Here is a 20,614-nt window from a genome sequence, read left to right as displayed (position 1 = left end):
TGTGCCCACCTTTAGGCGGTCAGCATGGCGAAGCTGGCGGTGGGCTAATTAGAAGTGGGGGTGGGCAGCCTGTGGGATTGCTCAGAAGAGCAACTTTGGCTCTTTTGTTTGTTCCCAAGTTGGAAGTGGGGACAAAAATTAGGGAAGCTGGTAGTTACAGACCAAGGCCTGGCAGTTCGGGGTCGGTTGTGGTTTGGCTTCCCCGGCTGGTTTGCAGCTGCTTGCTCAGAGTTCCATATTTACACGTGGTCTGACCTCGCTCCGTGTCCGTTCAGCTCTCACGAGCCACAGAGCCCTGGGCTTGCCCTGTGCCCTGCTCTTCCTTTCTGTGCAGTCTGTGGCGCTGAGGCGCCGGAGGCTGTCCCCACACCTGCCAGATTCCGCCTCTGCACCTGCTCCCTGATTTGTCCTTCAGAGTCCTCCTGCCAGCCGGCCCGCCGGGCCCTGCAACGTGTTCTGCTCCCGGCGCTGTTCCACGCAGTGCACGTGAGGGTAAACCGGCCGCGGGTCATGCCTCTGCGGGAACTGCGCCTGCGTGGAACCAGTGTGCTCTTTGTCACTTGGGTGCCCAGGTGAGTGTGCTGGGCGGGCGAGTCGCCATCGCTGCTTTCGGGGCTCAGTCCCTCCCTCCTCCTCGAGCTGGCTAATGGGTAGTGGTTCACATCCGTTGGTCCTGCTTGATGGGGAAGGACTGCTTGGGGTGCCAAGGGGTGGAGCCAGCTTGACAGGTCCTGGGAGTGGGGAGGCGTCTCCAGAGGCAGAGGGGCCTGGGCCCCCAGGTGACAGAGCCTAGCGGAGCTGCTCTGTGACATCATATCCTGAGGTGCCCCATGGGGTGGGGGGGGGCGGCTGTTTCACCAGGTCCTCCACAGAGACCCCGGGCACAGGTGCACCCCCTGCCCAGAGGCAGCAGAAGGCCGGGCCTGCCACCGCCAAGTGCCTCAAGTTTGACATGCCAAGCCCCGACCTGCAGCTGCCCAGCCCTCCGGCCCCACCTCTGGGTCCACAACCCGTGTAGCCCCTGCCCCCAGCAGCGCCGCCGCAGGGCCGCAAGGAGCAGCAATAAACCCTCACTCTTCTACTGCCAGGCTGAGTCCCCCAGGATGGGAGCAACGGCCCAGGTGGGGCGGGGCCCACTCCAGGCGGCAGGTGGTGTCCCGGTGGGGAGTAAGAAGTTTATTCTCGGGGCCTATGGTCTTTCAGCACTGCTGCCCCCCCCCCCCCCCCCGAAATTGGCTGAAATGGGAGAATCTTCCTATCCTTGCTGATACCTTCTTCTTAAAAGCAAAGAGATAGCCGGCGGGGCTCAGAGCCCTTGGCAGCTGGAGATCCAGCCAGAACATCACAACGTTCGGTTTCCACAGGATGTGTTTTTACAGTTTCCTCTATTGGTGACAAGTGATGCTGATTCTCCAGTTATGCGAGTTGACATTCTGCAGAAGCTACATTATTTAGAAGTCGGGTGACTGAGAAAAAAGCATGAATTAAATAACAATACAAGTAAACAGAAGATGTGACAGGAGCCAGAGAGACGTGTCAATGACCGAAGTTTGGAAATGGCAGCTCAGAGGCAAGACGATTGTCGCCTTCTGGGTCAGGAGCTGCTCGTGTTATGTCTTCTTGGGCTTCTCTTGCCTTGGACCTGGGCCCAGGGGGTTTCGGAAGCCAGAAACAAGGATTTCTGTATTAAACAAGTGCATGGCACTTTCTGGGGGTGGGGCTGACTGCTTTGCTAATATTACCCCATTTCAGCCTCACGAACCAGGAGATCAATGCTGTTGGACTCATTTATAGGGGAGGCAACTGAGGCACGGTGAGGTGAGCTAACTGCCCAGGGGTCAAGCCTGGGTTTGGACCCAGGCTGGCTGGTTCCAGAGTGTGTGCTGTCAGCTCCCACCGAGGTGCCAGCTTCCCAGCGGGGATGCTCAGCAGCTCCGTAGCCACACTGCCATTTTGTCCCCATGTAGCTTTGTCAAATGCGTCTCCGGCCAGAGGGTGTTCTGCAGAAAAGCCTCAAGACTCTTGGGGTACACAGGGGGGCTGCGGCATCGAGTGGGGCGCCCGTGTTTTGGGGACTGGGGGAGGGGCAGAGTTCTTGGGTGCTTCCGCCTCGTCCCCCAAGACGGGAAAGCCGGCAGCACTGAGTGACGGTCATTCTCCATCCAGGGCGGAGTTTGGGGAGAACTGCCACTGAAGCGGGAGCCGGGCACTCCTGGGCTCCCCTCGAGGGGCCTGGGGAGCAGCCCCGCCCGGCTCCTGAAGGGTCACAGGAGGTCACGTGGCCTCCCGCCCTCACATTATCTATCACGTCCTTCCCAGCCTTGCCAGCTGGCGGGGGGCGGGAGGGGGGCTGCTCTTCTCCTTCTTGGAATGTTTTCTGCTGCCAGACACCACCCAGGACATGGGGGACAGTGAGTGGGGTCCTTGGGGAGAAATAGGAGTGAGGTTGTGGTGACAAAACCACAGAGAGGGAAAGCTTAGAGAAAGCCCAGAAGTGCTAGAGTCCCGGGGGGCTGGGATAGCCTGTCCTCGGTCTCTGACAGGCTCTAGCTCTTCTCCCCAGCTCCAGATGGGGGTCTGCCAGGCTGTGCAAGTAGCAGGAGGCCCCTCACCCACAGAGAGCCCTGGAGGGCTGTGGTCAGTGACCCGAGCCCAGCGCGGGGAGCTGACAGCGTGGCCTCAGATCATCCCATGCGCCTTGGGATCTCCCCGTCCCTCTACTAGCCCAGGGCCTCAAAGTCTGGGCTGAAGGTCCCCTGAACGCATGCCCAGCCCCTGGGGAGGCACATCTGTCTTTTGCACTCATGGGCCCTTGGCCTAAAGCCCCTTCTCCTGGCTGCCTGTACCGTGGAAGTCCTGCCTCTCTTCCTGTTTCCACCCAAAGTCCGAGCCGCAGCCCCGCTCACAGGCCACCTTCCTCCTCCCTTCCAAGTGAATACACAGCCCCACGTCCGATGCCCTTCATCCCTCAGGCCTCCCTGCCCACAAACTGGCCTTGGCCCTTGGCCTTGGGGCTGAGGAAGTGTGATGTGCCGAAAGGAAATCAGGTTGTTGATGAGCAATGATCCCTAATGAAATGTGAAACATCCAGGCTGCCAGGGCCACTTCCTCAGGCGCTGGTGACACCACAGTCCTTGTCAGCCTCACCCAGACAGTGTGTGACAGCCCAGGGCCCTGGGCAGCCAGCCTGATGTGCTTTCATGTGCTGGGTGGACTGCACAGCTGGGTCCTAGGGAGGAGGCCTGGCCCTTGCTTCAGTGACCCTGGGTCTGAAACCTTCCAGTGGGACCGCACCCAGCCCAGGGCGGGGGGTGGGGGGCGGCGGGGGGTCTCCCACGTGCCTGCAGGACCCCCCAGCTCCACAAGCAGGGTCAGGCACCTCCTTGATGCTCCCATATCCCTGATCTTTAGCATTTATCACTGCCTTTACGTCTGCATCAAATACTTGCAGGTGCTTACTTTTACTATGTGCAAGTCGTGGTCTAGACGCTCTACTGAGCCTCAAAACGACCCATGAGACAGGAACTACTATTATAATACCCATTTTACAGAGACAGAAACTGAGGCACAGAGAGGTGAAGTCACTGAGCTGGTAAGAGGTAGAGCCAGAAGCAAGCCGGGGCAGTCGGGCTCCAGAGCCCCATGCCTTTGACTTTGGTGCCAGGCTCTCAATCCTGGCTGACCATCTCCTTCTTGTCTGAGCATCTGCTCTATTCACCTTTACGTCCACAGTCACCAGCAGAGGATCCAGGTCCTTAATGAAGATTGGTGCTCGAAATGATGGAGGGACGGACGAACGAAGGCCAGTGTATCCTATGTGTTGCAAGAGTCATGTGGGGTCTCGGTGTAGAAACTCATTCCCATTCTTGCAGTTTAGACATTCCGCCAGGTCTCAGTCTATGGCTTTCCCTGCCCATCTGTCCCATGCCCTTTATATTTTATACATATTCCTTTCCTACTTTGCCATTTCTTAGCTTCTCAATCCACTTGGATTTGGGGAGGGGGAGAGAGAAACGAGTGCCCTGCCGGCCACCTGGAACCTCGCGCCCACCTTCTTGCCCCGAGTGATGCCACCGGGCAGGTTCCTTAAGTCAGGCTCCTTAGCTGGGGAAGAAGTGGCTGAGTGGGTTCCAGCTATAGCTGAGTTGAGGCTGATGAAGAGCTGATTTGGGATCTACCTGCTGCCAGGTGGAGGGGGTGCATGTTGGGGAGGGTGGGAGAGGGGGGCAGTGAGGAACATGTCCCCAGGCATCTGTTTCTATGGCTCTCTGGGCAAAGAGCACATTCTAGCTCCACCCTGGCAGGGACATGCATGCCATCACCCTCCCGTGTCATCCAGCTCCTTGCACCATTGCCTGATGCGGCAGAGGACAGAAGTCGACATGACAGGGCACTCCGTGATTGTGCCTTCTGACACACTGTCCCTCTTTTATTCAGCAAACACTGAGCAGGTGTATCCTGTGTGCAAGCAGGGCTTGGGTGCTGGGGAGGTGAAGGATGAGGCAAGTTTCCCATCTGTAAGGAGCTTATATTTTGGTGAGGAGGTGGTGGTGTCAATAACAAGCAAGCCCCTCTTTGGAGACCCTCTCTGAGGAAGTGGGAGGGGTGGGAGAGTAGTGGCTATGGAGGAGAATGGTCTAGGCCAGTGCCTCTTGACCTTGGACGGGCATACAAATTCCTGGGGGATCTTAGTGAATGCAGATTCTGACTCAGGAGGTCTGGAGTGGGGCCTGAGATTCCGCATTTCTCCAAGCTCCTGGATGCCGCTGATGCTCTTGGTCCATGGGCCACACTTTGAGTAGCGAGAGAAGAGGGAAGCCACGGTTTCCTGCTATACCCTTGCTTCTGTGCTGAGGATGATGTGGGCACCCCTGGGAACCCCATCGGGGTTCTGATGGAGGTGCTGCCTGCCCCGACGCCCAACGGCAGACCTGAGCCTTGTTGGTGGGCCAGCCAGGCTGTAGGTCCCTACTACCCAGCATGTCACTGGCCTTTCGTGCCACCGCAGAGAGAAAGCGCTGGGGGGTGGGTTTGCCTGGGTGGGACAGCGCCCATCAGCTTCGGAGCTGGGGTAGGGGAGACCCCTCTTCAGAACGGCGGGGCTCTGTTCCAGGGGGTGGGGGGTGGGGCTCGGTCAGAGGAGGTCCTCAGGTTTCCGGGTTTGCAGTAACGTCCCGGTGAGTACAGAGACCTGAGGGTGGAGTGAGTACACATGGGGGCTGCCCGGAACCCTTGATTTTCTCAGGGCAAATGACAGCAGCGTCACAGCCACTGCCCTGATGCTTGGCTCCCACAGGTTCGTTCGGGGTCAAGGTAAAGCCCCCTGGCGGTTGCAGAGGCCCAGGACCAGGTCAGGTGCAGCCATCCTCAGAAGCAAGCCGGGAAACCCCTCCCCATCCACGAAGCTTCGAGGGCTTTCGAGACGGAAGATGTGTGTGGGGAGGGCTGCTGACCCCTGGTTAATAGGCTTAAAGGTTAATCCAGCCTGTGACGGAGACCATCTTGCTCTGTAGGGGGCCAGAGGCCGGGACGCTGCCCCATTACGGGAAAGAGACACTTCAAGATTCTGACACACTGTACGTGCCGTCAGGATCTTCAGAAGGCTTGTACATTAAGATTCTTATTCTGGAGAGACTTTGCCAGGCCCGGCGTGTCATTCTGTGGGTGGGTCATGTCAACTCACCTGCTCACATTTATTGGATCTACGCCGTCCTCAGTAACCGCAGCTCAGGCCCGGTCCTGCGCCTGGCCAAGAGCATCTTACTGGTTTTCTTCCTTCTAGCCCCACCTCGTCCGAATCCATCCCCACACTGTGGCCAAGAAGATCTTTCAAAGCTGAAAAGCTTGCTGTGTTCCCCGCTTGCTGGAGATGCTGCTCATGGCCCGAGGGGCGCCCCCAGGCCCCAGTCCTGCTGCGGTCTTCCAAGTCCTCCTGGTTCCAGCTCCTCTTCTCCACCCCTCCTTCCCAGGCTCAGGAACTTTGCCCATTTCCAGAACACTCATCTCACCTCCCCTGCCCAGCCCTCAGACCTGCACCCTCTCAGTCCTTCGGTGAGGCTCCCATACTGTTAATGTCTTCTGCTTTGTCCCGCTGCGTGTTGGGTCCAGCTGACATGGCGTGATCAGACCGTGTTGTGACAATTTTTTTTACATTGGTCTCCCCCTGGGTGTGCTTCCTTGCTGACTCATGTTGGGTCCCCAGGGCCCAGCTTGGGGCCTGAACCCTGGTAGGCATTTAGTATGTGTTTGGGGAGCCAAAGTGATGACAAATTCTCCCACTGCCTTGAGGATCTGAGACTGGGTAGGTGGAGGGAAATTGCTAGAAAACAATGTCAAGAACTAAATGGAATGCTGAAACATGTGTATGAGTCTCCTAGGGCTGCTGGAACAAAGTACCACAAACTACAGCAGATGTTTATTCTGTTCACGGTTCTGAAGGCCGAAGTCCAAAATCAAGGTGTCTGTCTGCATCCCTCCAAAGACTCTAGGGGATAATCTTCCAGTTTCTGGTACCTCCTGGCGTTCCTTGGCTGTGGCAGCAAAACTTCAATCCCTGCCTTCGTCCTTATATGACCTCCTTTTCTCCTTGGGCATCTCCTCCATGTGCCTCTTATAAGGACACTTGTCATTCATTGGATTTAGGACGCACCCGGATAACCCAGGATGTTCTCATCAATAGACCTTTGGTCCAGATAAAATCATCTTCACAGGACCTGGAGATTAGGGTGTAGACATCAGGCCTTCCGCTTTGGGAAGGGCCAGTGAACAAGGCCAAGGGTTGCAATGGGATTCCAACAGACTTTCTAGGCCTTACAGTTCTTGCGTTGGGTCAGAGCTGGCACAGGTGCACGGGGAGGAAGGTGCACTGGAGAACGAGACAGACCCTTACACTCGAGCACTCGGCAGCCCGGACCCACTTGAGGAAATAAAGCGCAGGTATGAGACGGTCTGATCAAAATCGTGCCTCCCAGAAAGCGCGAGCTCAGCCCACACCCTCTTCCGCCATCTCCCCTCCCCCTCCAAGAGCCTCCCAAGACCTTGTTAAACCATAGCGGTTTAGGGGCGCCTGGGTGGCTCAGTCGGTTAAGTGTCTGCCTTCGGCACAGGTCATGATCTCAGGGTCCTAGGATTGAGCCCCACGCTGGGCTCCCTGCTCAGCGGGGAGTCTGCTTCTCTCTCTCTCTCTCTCTCTCTCTCTCTGTCCCTCCCCCCAACTCATGCTCTCTCTCTCTCAAATAAATAAATAAAATCTTTTAAAAAACCAAGACAAAAAACCCGTAGAGGTTTATGGAACAACGATTCAAGCGGGCAGAGGAAGGAACAAAAGCCCTCCCTTGTGTAAACTGAGGCAGGGCGCAAGAAAACACAGCCACATTATTTTCAATCAAGTGAGTATAACATCAGTATCAAAACCTGAAAGGAAGGAAGGAAGGAAAGAGGGAGGCTGGGGGTGGGGTAAAAAATCACAGCCCACCGTCACATGTGAAGATTCGTGAAAAACTAAAGAAAACATTAACAAGCAGAATCCAGCAGCGCGTTAAAGGAATAACACAACTTGTCTCAGCATATTCCCTCCTGGAATGAAAGTGTGGTTCAGCATATTTTGGAAAATTCATTAATATAATTCAGGAAATTCATGAATGTAATTTATCATATTCGTGGGTTTAATAAGAAAAGTCATACCGTGAACTTCATAGGTGTTGAAAAGGCATGTGATAGACTCAACAACCATTTTTTAAAAACACTTTATTTATTTTTTTAAGTTTTATTTATTTAAATAATCTCTCCACCCAACGTGGGACTCAAACTCACAACCACTGAGATCAAGAGTCGCACGCTCTGGGGCACCTGGGTGGCTCAGATGGTTGAGCGTCTGCCTTCGGCTCAGGTCATGATCCCGGGGTCCTGGGATCGAGTCCCGCATCGGGCTTCCTGCTCCTTGGGAGCCTGCTTCTCCCTCTGCCTCTCTCTCTCTGTCTCTCATGAATAAATAAATAAAATCTTTAAAAAAAAAATAAAAAAAAAAAAAAAAAAAAAAAAGAGTCGCACGCTCTGCCAACTGAGCTAGCCAGGTGCCTCATGGTCCGTCTTTTTAAATCAAGAATGGTTGCTGAGGGGCACCTGGCTGGCTCCATAAGTGGAGCGTGTGACTCTTGATCTCAGGGTTGTGAGTTCAAGCCCTACGTTGGGTGGAGAGATTACTTTAAACAAATAAAATATTTTTTTAAATATTTATTTATTTGAGGGGGGAGGGGTAGAGGGAGAGGGAGAGAGAGTCTTTCTTTTTTTTAAATATTTTATTTATTTATTTGACAGAGAGAGAGAGAGCATGAGCCAGGGAGAGAGGCAGAAGCAGACTCCTCGCTGAGCAGGGAGCCTGATGTGGGGCTCAATCCCAGGATCCTGGGACCATGACCTGAGCCAAAGGCAGATGCTTAACTGACTAAGCCACCTGGGCACCCCAGGAGACAGAGTCTTAAGCAGACTCCACGCTGAGCATGAGCCTGACATGGGGCTCGATCTCATGACCCTAAGATCATGACCCAAACCAAAACCCAGAGTCAGATGCTTAACTGACTGCACCACCCAGGTGCCCCATAAATAAAATCTGTTTTAAAGAAAACCACGGAAGAATTCCTTTATCACCACAGAATAGAGAGGTCATTTTAATAATGATGCAAAATCCAAAAGTCAAATAAGAAAAGATTGAAAATTTGATGACAAAAAAAAAAAAATTTTACAAAAAAAAAATCAGTAACGATAGCACAATAACAAAGTCAAAAGACAGACTGGAAAAAATACTGGCAACTTTCACCACAGGCCAAGAGCCAATCTTCCTACTATCTAAAGGCCTATAGAAATTGTTACAGAAACCACAAACTGCAATCAAAAAATTGATAAAGGATGTGAAGAAGCAGTTCACAGAAAAAGAAATGCAGGGGCGCCTGGGTGGCTCAGTCGTTAAGCATCTGCCTTCGCCTCAGGTCATGATCCCAGGGTCCTGGGATCGAGCCCCGCATGGGGCTCCCTGCTCAGCGGGAAGCCTGCTTCTCCCTCTCCCACTCCCCCTGCTTGTGTTCCCTCTCTCGCTGTGTCTCTCTCTGTCAAATAAATAAAATCTCTGAAAAAAAAAAAAAAAAAGAAATGCAAATACACCTTAAATACATTAAAAGTTGCTCAACCTCACTCATAAGAAAATAAATGCAGAAGTCAGACTAATTCATTTAATGAAACACTTTGGAGGCTTGGCAGCTATAATCTGAGGCTGCCTGCATCCTTCCCCTGCACCCCCGGCCCCCTCCACCTGTGAACCTTTGGGCCACGGGGGGCGCCGGGGATGCGCAAGGGGCTGGGCATACTGTAGTCCCGAGTATGACCAGCAGGTGGCGGCGCAGCTGCACCAAGCCCTGCACCAAGCAACCCCAGAAAAACAGAAAACCCAAATTAAAAATTCCTTGGCCTGGGAGCAGACAGTCAGTTGGAGATTCCGGGAGCCTTCTGGCAAATCTGGGAGGTTTGACCTTCTGCTGTAAGCAAAGCCTAGGGGCGTCCATGACAAGCAAAGGCAGGGGAGAAGAGAACATTTTTTATGCATATGGAAAAAGGAAATAGAGACAAGAATTCGCCCCCAGGTGCCATGGATTTCAGCAGCTCCCTTGAGCCCCACAATTTTCTAAGTGAGGCTGGGTCCCAGCGCCCCAGAATCACCTGGGGGCTTATTTTTAAATGCAAATTCTGGGGCCTTCCCTTGTGGCAGGACCTGCCAGCACTCCTGGGGTTTCTGACCCAAGCTCAGGTTTGAACCAGGTTGCTACCAACATGGCAGCACGGCCTCGCATGGGCCAGAAATCAGGGGCCGGAAATGGGAGGCCTCAAAGTCCCTGCCCCCGGAGGCCAGACCTTCCCCTGTGAAGATGCTATTTGCACACACATGGCAGAAAGCCCAGTTCTTCCATGTGAGATTCAGCCTTCGGGCTTCTGGACTAGGGCTCTGCCCAGTCAGCCCCTTGCTCATGGCCTCCTGCTCTGATTTGGGTTGGTTCTCTCTCCACTTCTCTCTACGCACTGTTTTAAAATTCATAAGGAGGGGCGCTCTGGTGGCTAAGTGGGTTAAGCGTCATGATGTCTGGGTCCTGGGATCGAGTCCCATATGGGGCTCCCCACTCAGTAGGGAGTCTGCTTCTCATAAATAAATAAATAAATAAATAAATAAATAAATAAATAAAATCTTAAAAAATAAAATAAAATTCATAATGAGTTCTTGCCCAGAGAGGCCGAGTATGGCAACAGCCCTGGCTTTGAAATCCAGGCCCAGAGGCCCCGCTCCTCAGCCCCCCAGCTGGGTGCCACAGTGGCCGGATTCTCCAAGCGCTCTGGGAAGTTCAGGGTCCAGACGCCTACCCACACCTCATCCATACTTCTAGCACTCGTCAGACTTCTGTCTGGAACTGACTCAGCCCATTCCTCTCCTAGCCTGGGAGAGATGACTTCCGGCTCCCTGGCTGGCCCTAAGTCTGACCCCAATCCCGAAATCTAGCCTTTCGCTGGGATTTGGCACATGACAGGCCAGAGGCCACATGGCAGCTGGCCAGAGGCCCTGGAGAGAGCTCGGGCTTCGTGTCTGGTTCTAATCCACACTCTGCTGTGTGACCTGGGGCAAGCTGCCTGCCCTCTCTGAGCCTCGATTTCCTTGTCTGGAGGAATTAGCACCAACTCTCTTGCACAAGGGCTGCTATGAGGAGCAAAGGAGAGGGTACGGACCGCATGGTCAGCACAGAGCCCAACACACCGCAAGCCCGCAGTGTCAGCAACAGCTGCTCCTAAGAGGTTCAGCCGAGGCGGAGTGCTGGGGAGGGGGCTGCCTTCGCACCTCCTCACGCCAAGCTGGGCTGGAGTTAGACCCTGGGTCAGGGAGGTATGACTTCACTCACTTTCCCAGTCTGCACGCCTGCTCGACTCCAGGCCCACGAGGGGCATCGAATGGATATGAGGGGATCACAGCCATGCTTTCCACCCTGGGGGAGCTTCCAGTCCAATAAAGGCAACCTGGAACCTGGAAATAGAAGCTTCCCAAAATAGCGAGTCTGCAAGCTGGTCTCTCATGCTGCCTGGCGGGAGGCACGCAGTAAGGAGGGAATGAGCACAGCCCTGGGCCCTCCGGCCAGGTCCCTCCACGCTGGGAGCCCACCCGCTTCCCTGCAGCCTCGGGGCCAGCTAGGGAGGGCCCTGCCCAGTCCCCCACCCAGTCCCCACCACTGTGCTGTAGCAAAATGGCCTGAAGCTCAGGCCAACAGTTTCCTGATTTAAAGGGCCACGTGTAGAGGAATCTAAAAGTTCGGTTTAGGAATGTGAGCAGGCCCCCTGCAGAGAGCTGCCCAAGCCTCCCTCAGTAGCTAGACCTGACTTTCCTGCCCAGGAGCCCACGCTGAGATTGAACTTTAACCAAGGCCACGGCCGGGTGCCACTTCCCTCCACAACTGGAGCTCAGTAACATCACAGCTTAGCGCATCTTATTTGTTTTTCACACCTGCTTGATTTTTACTCTTGGTGCTGGAGAACCAGGGCGCCTCGGATGCCCCAGGCAGCCTGGGCACAGTGAGCTTTGTCCCTGATATCCCCTCTCCAGAGGGGTGGGGCACCCACGCGTCACTCCCAGAAACAGGGTAAGGAGGAGTTTCTTCAAAGCACCTGGGGCATCTCAGGACTGACTCGACCAGTTGCTAGCCCGCACTCCCAACCCAACTGCAGGCTAGTGAGGGCAGAAGGTCTGATGGCCCAGGGTTCCGGCACTTGCTAGTGGTTCAGCAGCCGGACACTCGCGGGCTCCCTGACCTTTGGGAAGGCCGCCCTGGCCGCCCACGGCTCTGCCCATGGCATTCACCGAGCTCCTGGAGCGAGCAGGGGGAGTGGGCCTCTTCCAGGCCCTGCAGGTCTTCACTCTCCTCCTTCCCTCCATGTTGGTGCCCTCCCAACTGCTGATGGAGAACTTCTCGGCCGCCGTGCCCAGCCACCGATGCTGGGTACCCCTCCTGGACAACAGCACTGCCCAGGCCAGTGTCCCCGGGGCCCTGGGCCCCAAGGACCTCCTGACCGTCTCCATCCCCCCGGGCCCCAACCATGAGCCCCATCAGTGTCGCCGCTTCCGCCAACCACAGTGGCAGCTCCTGGACCCCAACGCCACGGCCACCAACTGGAGCGAGGCTGCCACAGAGCCGTGCATGGACGGCTGGGTCTACGACCGCAGCACCTTCACCTCCACCATCGTGGCCAAGGTAAGGGCCTCCCCCCGCCAACCCCCGGCTCTCATACCTGGCCTCCCAGTGATGGCCACCCGCCCATGCCTGGAAGGATCGCACCGCTTCCGCAGGCGCTACTGAATGAGATGCTACTCCCTCAACACATATTTACTCACTGCTTATGAAGGCCCAGACCCTGATCTGAGGCCGGGGTCCCAGGATAAGCAAGGGAGCCTTTGAGGAGCTCCTGTTCCGCCGGCAGCTTCAGAATGGGTCAACATTTAACCCCGCCCCAACAGGAGAGTGGCAGGCACCGTTCCAGAGGCTTTCCCCATAGTCTCACTCCAATCTCACGAGGGGGGTCTTGTTGTTGTCTGCATCTGGTAAGGAACAAAACAGAAGCACAGTGAGGGAAATAAGTTGCCCAGGACCCACGGCTCCAACACTCCAGCGCCCGGCTCAGCCCAGACCGCCAGGAGCCGGAAGATGGGTCTCCATCACATCCTGTCCTGCTGCTACGAAGGAGAAAAGCAGGTCCTGTGAGCAAGGAGGAGAGGCAGGTGGGGAAGGCCTCTCTGGAGGTGAGACCTGGATTAGGAGATAAGGTCACGTGAAGGTGCGGAGAGAGCCCAGTGGGAACAGAAGTCCAGGTCTGGGGTGTTGAAGGAGCAGAAGGAGGCCTAGTGTGTCTGGGCACAAGGGGTCAGGGGCCGGCACAATGCAAAGAAGGTGGGTGAGGTGCACTTTCTTCAAGTGCAAAAGAAAGTCACTGGAGGCTTTGGGGCAAGGAAGTGAGGTGATCTGCTTTGCATTTTCCAGTTATCATTTTGCCTTGTGGGGACAGGGGGCTCCTGCTTCCGTGGGCCTGGCGAGAGACGCGGAAATGGAACGAAGCTGTCAGGTCTTGGTGGAGGGCTGCCTGGTGGGGGGTGTTCAGGTCATGGATGCCCAGACCCGGGCAGGAGGCACTCAAAACTTATGGTGGCACGTGCTCAGCACTCTCTGCTCATCCCGGCAGCCCTGTGAGGGAAGCAGCTGCAGGGCCCCCCTTCTGGGTGAGAAACTGGGCTCAGCACGTACAGGAACCACCCCTGGGCTCACCCAGCGAGCGATCCACAGAGTTAGAACGCCAGCCTGTGGTTCAGTCCCCGTGCTCCGCTGCCCACCTCCGTCCACTCGGAGTGGCCGAGTCCCGTGTGTGCCGTTCAGCTAGCTGGGAGGACAGAGCTGAACCCGCCCCCCGCCCCAGCCCAGCACACCCCTTCCACCTCTGTCGCCTGGCTGAGGGACCCCCCAGGACCCAGGCTGACCAGGGTCCGCATCCCCTGAGCCCAGCCGCCGTGCCCGCCCTCTCTTCCAGTGGGACCTAGTGTGTGACTACCAGGGCCTGAAACCCCTGGGCCAGTCCATCTACATGGCCGGCGTCCTGCTGGGGTCCATCTCCTGGGGCCTCCTCTCTGACCGGTGAGTATCTCCTCTCCCCCTCGACTCCTCCTCGACAGAACGAGCGCCATGGGGACAGAAGTACAGAAACGGCCCATGAATGTCCCCAGGGAGCAGTATCGGCCTAGAAGCCCACACCAGCTTAAGCCACTCTGTGCGAGATCCCCTCAAACACCGTGCTCTCTCCTTTGGTGACACCAACCGTCCAGAGCACCTGTGTGCGCGGCGCTGTAGAGCCCCTGCCCTCAGGGAGCCCATAGTCTTCTGCGGAGAAATAGACCGCTCTTTCTTCTTCGTCGTCATCGTCGTCGTCTTCATTTTTTAAAAAAGATTTTATTTATTTGTTTGTTTATTTATTTATTTATTTCAGAGAGAGAGAGCATGCGAATGAGCATGGGGGGGTGGGGCAGAGGCAGAGGGAGAAGCAGGCTCCCCACCGAGCAGGGAGCCCGATGTGGGGCTCGATCCCAAGACCCCGGGATCCTGACCTGAGCCGAAGGCAGACGCTTAACTGCTTTAACCGCTTAACCGACAGAGCCTCCCGGGTGCCCCCCACCCCTCTTTCTTCTAACTCCAAGTACAGGGCACACTGTGAAGCTGAAATCCTCCTCCCCCTCCTCTGGCCCCTCCCCTTCCGTCTCCTGCTCCTCCTTGTGAGGCGGTGCCCCGCCCCCAGCCCTGTCCCTTGTCTTGGCCGGCTGCCCACCCCCGCTGCTCGAGGCCCTACCACCGGGCGCCAGTGACGCCTGCGTTACGCCCACTCGGCTGGTAGAGCCAGCTGCCTGCTTGGAGCTCGCACGTGGAGGAGCATTTGCCTCTCATTTGCCGTGGCCAACGCTGGACTCCTGACCCTCCCGCGCCAGCCCAGCCCCTCCGCACGAGACTCCATCCGGGAAAACGGCCCCCCGACCCACGGCACACACCCAACCCTGGAGCCAGCCCTGTTCTCCCACCGTCACCCCTAGATCCAGCCCCACGCCCCTCTCCTCCATTCCGTCCCCTTGCCCAAGCCACCTGCCTCTCTTGCCCGGGCAGGCCCTGGCCCCCTCGAGGGTCTCTTGCTTCCATTCCGCGTGACTTCAAAAACCTATACCTGGATCTGGTTGATGCCAGCCTGAAGTCCTCCAGGCCCACCACACTGAGGACAGTTCCTGCCCCCCACCCCGTCCCCCTCCACCCCTGCTTGGCACTTGGCTTCTCTCCCACAGCCATGCCGGCCCCTCCTGGAGCACCCTCGGCATCCCGGCTGCAGAGCTCCGAGCTCGGCCGGTGGCCGAGCCTCTGTGGTCTCTTTGTGCCCAGCACGCAGGCCTCAACCCCAGGCGGCCTCGTCCTGGCCACGCCTTCTTTCCTTCCTCACTGCACCTACTCTGACAGTACTGGTCGCTCACTCCTTGCTCACCTGCTTGCGTGCATCCCCACAAGACGTAGCTCCAAGAAGGCAGGGGTGTGGCGTCCCCAGCCTCCAGCACGCAGCACGCACTCAGTCATTATTTAGTGAATGCACGAACGGCTTCCCGACTTTCTCCTGACCGTGAGGGCTCAGGGGTCTGACCCTGGGTTCCCATCCCCACCTCCCTTTCCCTCGTCCCCTAGAAGGCTGGTATGTTGCTTCTCTGTGCCTCCATTTCTTGCTGTACGCGGGGACCTGGCTCTATCCATGGGGTTGTTGTGGGTTAACCACAGACAGAGCTCGGGCCAGGGCCTGACACGGGGCGGGCTCCTTGTGCTGTGGTTCTGCTACCTTCGTCATCTGTGGGCCTTATTTAATCCTGAGCATGGTGAGGGGCCCCGAGCAGCGGGGAAGGACGTGGTCCAGGTGGCACTTTCCAAGGACAGCTGCCGTGCGGCTCTGGCTCACTCCCCAGGGGCCGTCCACACCGGGAGCCAAATCGCCGTCGGTCCGCAGCTTACCCTGGGAGCCTGGCATCAGGGTCTGGTGTCAGCGTCCAGACCTCGCCCTGGGTCTAGGCCAAATGTCCTTGTTCCTGGGCACTGCTCAGACAGGCGGGCCAAGCGTTGCCCACATTTCTCCCATTGGACCAATGCACGCTTTAGCTAAATGCGGGCCATGGTTTGGGCTAAGCCAGCCTTGGGGCCGTAGCGGCACGGTGGGTGTGCAGGTGGACCGCTGAGGGCCCGACACCCGTTGTCTCCCGGGAGCTCCAGTCCCAGTGGGCAGACCGGCAGGGAGCTGGCCGGTTTGCCCAAGGCCACGTGTGCTCAGCCTCCCGGCCGTGCCGCCCCCTTGCTCTGCATCATGGTTTTCACAACTCTGAGGCTGTCATCATGCACACCCCCATTGCACAGACAGGGAATGGTGGCTCAGGGACTTTGAGTCCTGTGCCCAGGGTCACCCAGGCAGGACAGAGCTGGGCTCAAATCCAGGCTTCTGATGCCAAAGCCCATCTTTGTTCAGTTTTTATTTAAATTGCAGTTAGTTAACATGCATTGTAATATGAATTTAAGGTGTACAATACAGTGATTCAACCATAGCCCATTCTTTTTCTTTTAAGATTTCATTTATTTGAGAGAGAGCGAGTGAGAGAGAGAGCACAAGATGGGGAGAGAGGCAGAGGGAGAGGGAGAAGCAAGCTCCCCGCTGAGCAGGGAGCCCGATGCGGGGCTCAGTCCCAGGACCCCGGGATCATGACCTGAGCTGAAGGCAGACGCTTAACCGACTGAGCCACCCAGGCGCCCCAACCAAAGCCCATTCTTGACCCTGCGGTGCCGCTGGCCCTGAGATCGAGGCGTCTGCCCTTTTTATAAGAAGCACACTTGGAGCATGCTCCTGGGAGATCCCGGGGGGTGGGGTACGGTGCTGCCTGTCCTGAGGTGCCCCAGCAGGTGCCCCACCCCCTCGAACCCTCCTTTCCCCTGAAGCCCCTGCCTCCAGGCCCAAGTCCCCAGGGCCCCTCTCCAGGCCCCACAGTGCTCGTCCCCCACAGGTTCGGGCGGAAGCCGGCGCTGAGCTGGTGCTCCCTGCAGGTGGCTTTGGCCAACACCAGCACCGTCTTTGCTTCCAATTTCCTCATCTACTGTGGCCTCCGGTTCCTGAGCGCTTTTGGAGTGGCCGGCATCATCATGACCCCGGTGACGCTCAGTGAGTCCCTCCCTCAGCTGCGCCTGCCATGGTGGCGGTTGGGGGGGGGGGGGGGGGGGGGGGGTGGGATGGGGCCCCGAGGCCACCGCTCAGCCCTTACCTGCCTGTCTGCATCACCTTTCAGTGGTGGAGTGGACCACAACCCGCAGGAGGGCCGTCACCATAACAATGCTGGGATGCTCCTATAGCCTGGGCCAGATGACCCTGGGGGCCTTGGCCTTCACCCTGCGGGACTGGCGGGCTCTCCAGCTGGCCGTGTCGATGCCCTTCTTTGCCATCTTCCTGATCTCCTGGTGGGTACAGTGTGGGGCCTTTGCTCTTGGGGAGGACGTCACTTGCTAGGAGGGAGATTTGGGGGGCCAGGGTGCCCCTCACCCTCACCACCCTGGCCGGCCGTGGATCCCGAGACGCTGAGAGCCACGTAGGGCAATGATGTGCGTGGGGCCCCTGCTTAGGAGAGACATCTTGGGGCTTCAGAGTTCCGGGGTGGGCGTTTTAGCCAGACGTCTGAGGCTCCCACCCGTCCCGCTGGCTCTCGGGCCTTCCCCTCCTCGGCACTAGCTGCCCCCCACCTGCTAGCCCCTTCCTTCACATCACTTGCCCACCCCCCACCCATGGGCTCCTGAGTCAGTGCGGACTGGCGTTGGATATGAAAAGATATCATCATCACGATTATTTGGGGTGCTGCAACACTCCCTGAGGTCTGGAAACACGTGGTTGGGTGAGGGACAGGGGACCAGACCCAAATTATGACCGTGTAAGTTCTTTCGTATCCATGAACCAGGGTTGGGTGGACCTGCACCCCGTTAAGTCTACTGTGGGGTATAGAGAGTAGCAAGGACTCATTCATTCCTTCTCAAGTATTTACTGCCCCATGCCAGACGTGGTTTCAGGTCCCGGGGGCACATCAGCAAAGAAAACAGATCAAAAGCCACTGACCACGTGGAGTTTTATCGATAACAACAGGATCAGTAAGCGAGGAGGAAGACATCCCATAATCACACTTATTAGGCTGCTCTAGTCACCCTGGTTGGGTGAGTCCCAGGTGCTGTTGGTCATCCCAGATGTGTATTCACTTCTTCTAACGAGGAAGATGATAGGATGACCACCATTTTCAGAGGAGGGACTGAGGCCCAGAGGGGTTCAGTGACTCGTGCAGGCCACACAGCCAGTAAGTGCCAGAGGCAGGATTTGAACCCAGGCAGGCTGGCTCTTTGAACCACTAGGGCAGGCGGCCTCCGGACGGACGCAAACAGAGCTGAGCCCCTCTGGGCTGGGAAAATGTCAGTCCTCTCACCCAGGAGATGCCTCTCCCTGCTATCTGCCCCGAGGCTGGGAAGAAGCAGGCTACTTTTATAAAACCACTCAGTTCTGGCTGGGGATGTGTTTAGCCTGTGTGTGCGTGCATGTGTGCGTGCGTGCGTGTGTGTGTGAAATTCAGCATGATGTGAGCTGTCACAGAAATGGGCTCAGCCTCACCATAGGCTCAGGCAGCTGTGCATGGGCCATGCGCGAGCCCCCCGCAGCCGGGAAGCCAGATGGGGTGGCGTGGGGGAAAGAGGGCGGCCAGGCATTGGGACTCAGCTTTACTCGGTACCGAGGGAGGCTGCCAGTCTCGCATCCTGGCCCAGCCGTGCAGAGGGGAGAGCAGTTGCCGTCTGTCTCCCCCTGCTGCTGGGGGAGCGGCTGCCCACGTCCCCCTCCTGACCTGACGAGGAGGGCCCTGGACGCGGGAAGAGTGTAGGGGCCCGGGCAAGCGCCTGCGTCCTTAACAGGTGGCTGCCGGAGTCTGCCCGATGGCTGATTATTGTGGGCAAACCGGAACAAGCGCTCCAGGAGCTCAAAAAGGTGGCCAGGATAAACGGCCACAAGGAAGCCACAAAGTCACTGACCGTCGAGGTGAGATGCCCCTGTTTGTGACCCAGAGTGTGGCACGTGGCAGGGAGAGGACAGCCACTGATGTCTTGTCACCAGCTTCACCGTTACCCACCCGATAACAGCTGTGACAACCCCCAGCTTGCTTGTGGGAGGCTTCCACCCACATGCATTGCAAGCTCACCTCGTAGGGCTTCTCGGTGTGTTTGGGGGAAACTGCATGTGCTTCTCTGAAGGTGATTATTTCAAGGAAGTAGGTGTGGGAGGATGTGCAGCAAGAAACAAAACACAGCCTGGGGGTGGGAGGATCAGGGAAGGCTTCCAGGAGGAGGCGAGCCGACCAAGACTGAGCTGAGCAGGGGGCAGGCGGGGCCCAGAGGGGCAGGAAGAGTCTGGATGGCACTTGGGTGCAGTGGGGAGCCCGTGTGGCTGGGGTAGGAGGCGTACCCTGAGGCCAGCCATGAGGGGCAAGGAGGGGTGGTCGGGTTTGTGTAGGAACTGCCGAGAGCTGGGACACAAGCCTGGCTCCCTGGCTCAGAGTAGGGGGGCCAGGTCGGCAGAAGAGAGCTCTGTCAGGGGCCCAGAGAGAGATCTTTCTTTCTGTCTCCATCCCCGCCCCCACCCCAAGGCTCTCCAGTTTCCAGAAGCCAAGGCCAGGCTCCTCGCATCACTCTGCCCACCTGGACACCATTCCCTGGCACGGGGGCGGGGCGGGGCGGGGCCCGTGCCACCCTCCACCCCCCACTCACTGTGTCCGCCTCTCCCCGCAGGTGCTCATGACCAGCATGCAGGAGGAGGAGGAGGGGGCCTCTAAGAAGGCCCGCAGGTCAGTGCTGGACCTGTTTCTCATGCCCGTGCTCCGCTGGAGAAGCTGCAGCATGTTCCTGGTGAGGTATGCCACCCAGCTCATCCCTCCCAGAGCCAGGCCTGAGGAGGGAAGCGGGCCAGCCGCACGGGATGGGATCAGTGGAGGCCGGCGGCCAGTGCCCAGGGCCCAGGGCGATGGGAGAATTCACCCAAGGCCGAACAAAAGACATAGAAGTTTATTGAATTCACGGCAAGGGAGCAGAGAGACTGTCTGCCAGGAGGCAGTGGGAGGGGGCTGTAGTTATAGGGGAGGGGGAGGAGGTAGGGGAACGTGTGGAATGTTCCTTTTTGGGTCCGATTGGTCAGTGAGGGCTTACGGCTGTTTTGAGGTGGGTCCCTGGTGGGCCTGTTTGCAGGATGGTCGCTGTGGGCCCTTCTGCCTCACTGGGGCTTCCAGTGCCCAAGCCTGGGGCTTCCAATGCCCAAGCCTGTTGCCTAAAAGCGGCCTCTACTGTGTCCGGGGTGGGAGTGAGGAGTGGCTCCTGCACGGCCTCAGGAAGCACGTTTCTGGCCAGACAGGCAGTGCCCCCAGGAGGCAGGAGTCCCGGCCGGCACTGGGGAGGGGCTGGGGGGTTCAAGCGGGAAGCCAGCTGGAGGGCAGGGACAGGGGCACGCTGAAGCCCAGGCTGGACACGGAGCCTATGTCCCTAGAGATGGGGGACCAGAAGTGGCTGGAGAGGGCCACTGGCCCACTTACGCCAAGTTCATCTACACCCCCACTTTACAGAGGGGACAGCAGGGCCCAATGGGGCAGGTAACTTGCCCAAGATGACTGAACAGGCATTTGAACCGTGCCTGAGCTACCTCCTTGCCCGCTGCCACCCAGCAGTCCCCGCATTGAGCATGGACTCCCCAGCAGGCCCCGTCTTGGCACCCACGGCCACCTGGGACCAGGAGAAGGCCCCTTAATAAAACAAATTCAGTTCAAGTGACTTGCAGAGAGCACACTGAGAAGTGAGGGTCAGGTTTGATGGAGACTTATCTTGAAATAAAACTAAAGATTAGAAAAACGTTTATTTTATGCTATATTTAACCACATATGGGTTCCAATGGCAAATACTTGCTACACCTTAGGGAATGGATCAAATGC

At 57.3% G+C, this 20,614-nt stretch overlaps 1 protein-coding gene across 1 annotated transcript in view; it reads left to right on the top strand.

The window, feature by feature from the left end:
- The first annotated feature begins 11,748 nt into the window (after nucleotides 1-11,748).
- SLC22A11 (solute carrier family 22 member 11) overlaps nucleotides 11,749-20,614 on the top strand; it is a 13,627-nt gene continuing 4,761 nt past the window's right edge. Inside the window, exons 1-6 of the mRNA XM_021685256.1 lie at nucleotides 11,749-12,272; nucleotides 13,597-13,700; nucleotides 16,628-16,782; nucleotides 16,907-17,075; nucleotides 18,558-18,681; nucleotides 19,428-19,549. Coding sequence (XP_021540931.1) covers nucleotides 11,871-12,272; nucleotides 13,597-13,700; nucleotides 16,628-16,782; nucleotides 16,907-17,075; nucleotides 18,558-18,681; nucleotides 19,428-19,549 — 1,076 coding nt within the window. The 5' untranslated portion in view covers nucleotides 11,749-11,870. The remainder of the gene's footprint in view (nucleotides 12,273-13,596; nucleotides 13,701-16,627; nucleotides 16,783-16,906; nucleotides 17,076-18,557; nucleotides 18,682-19,427; nucleotides 19,550-20,614) is intronic.

Source organism: Neomonachus schauinslandi, chromosome 11, assembly GCF_002201575.2.
Source record: "Neomonachus schauinslandi chromosome 11, ASM220157v2, whole genome shotgun sequence".
Classification (NCBI taxonomy): domain Eukaryota; kingdom Metazoa; phylum Chordata; class Mammalia; order Carnivora; family Phocidae; genus Neomonachus; species Neomonachus schauinslandi.
The sequence above is the reverse complement of the archived record's forward strand: the minus strand, read 5'-3'. Positions and strand labels throughout refer to the sequence as shown.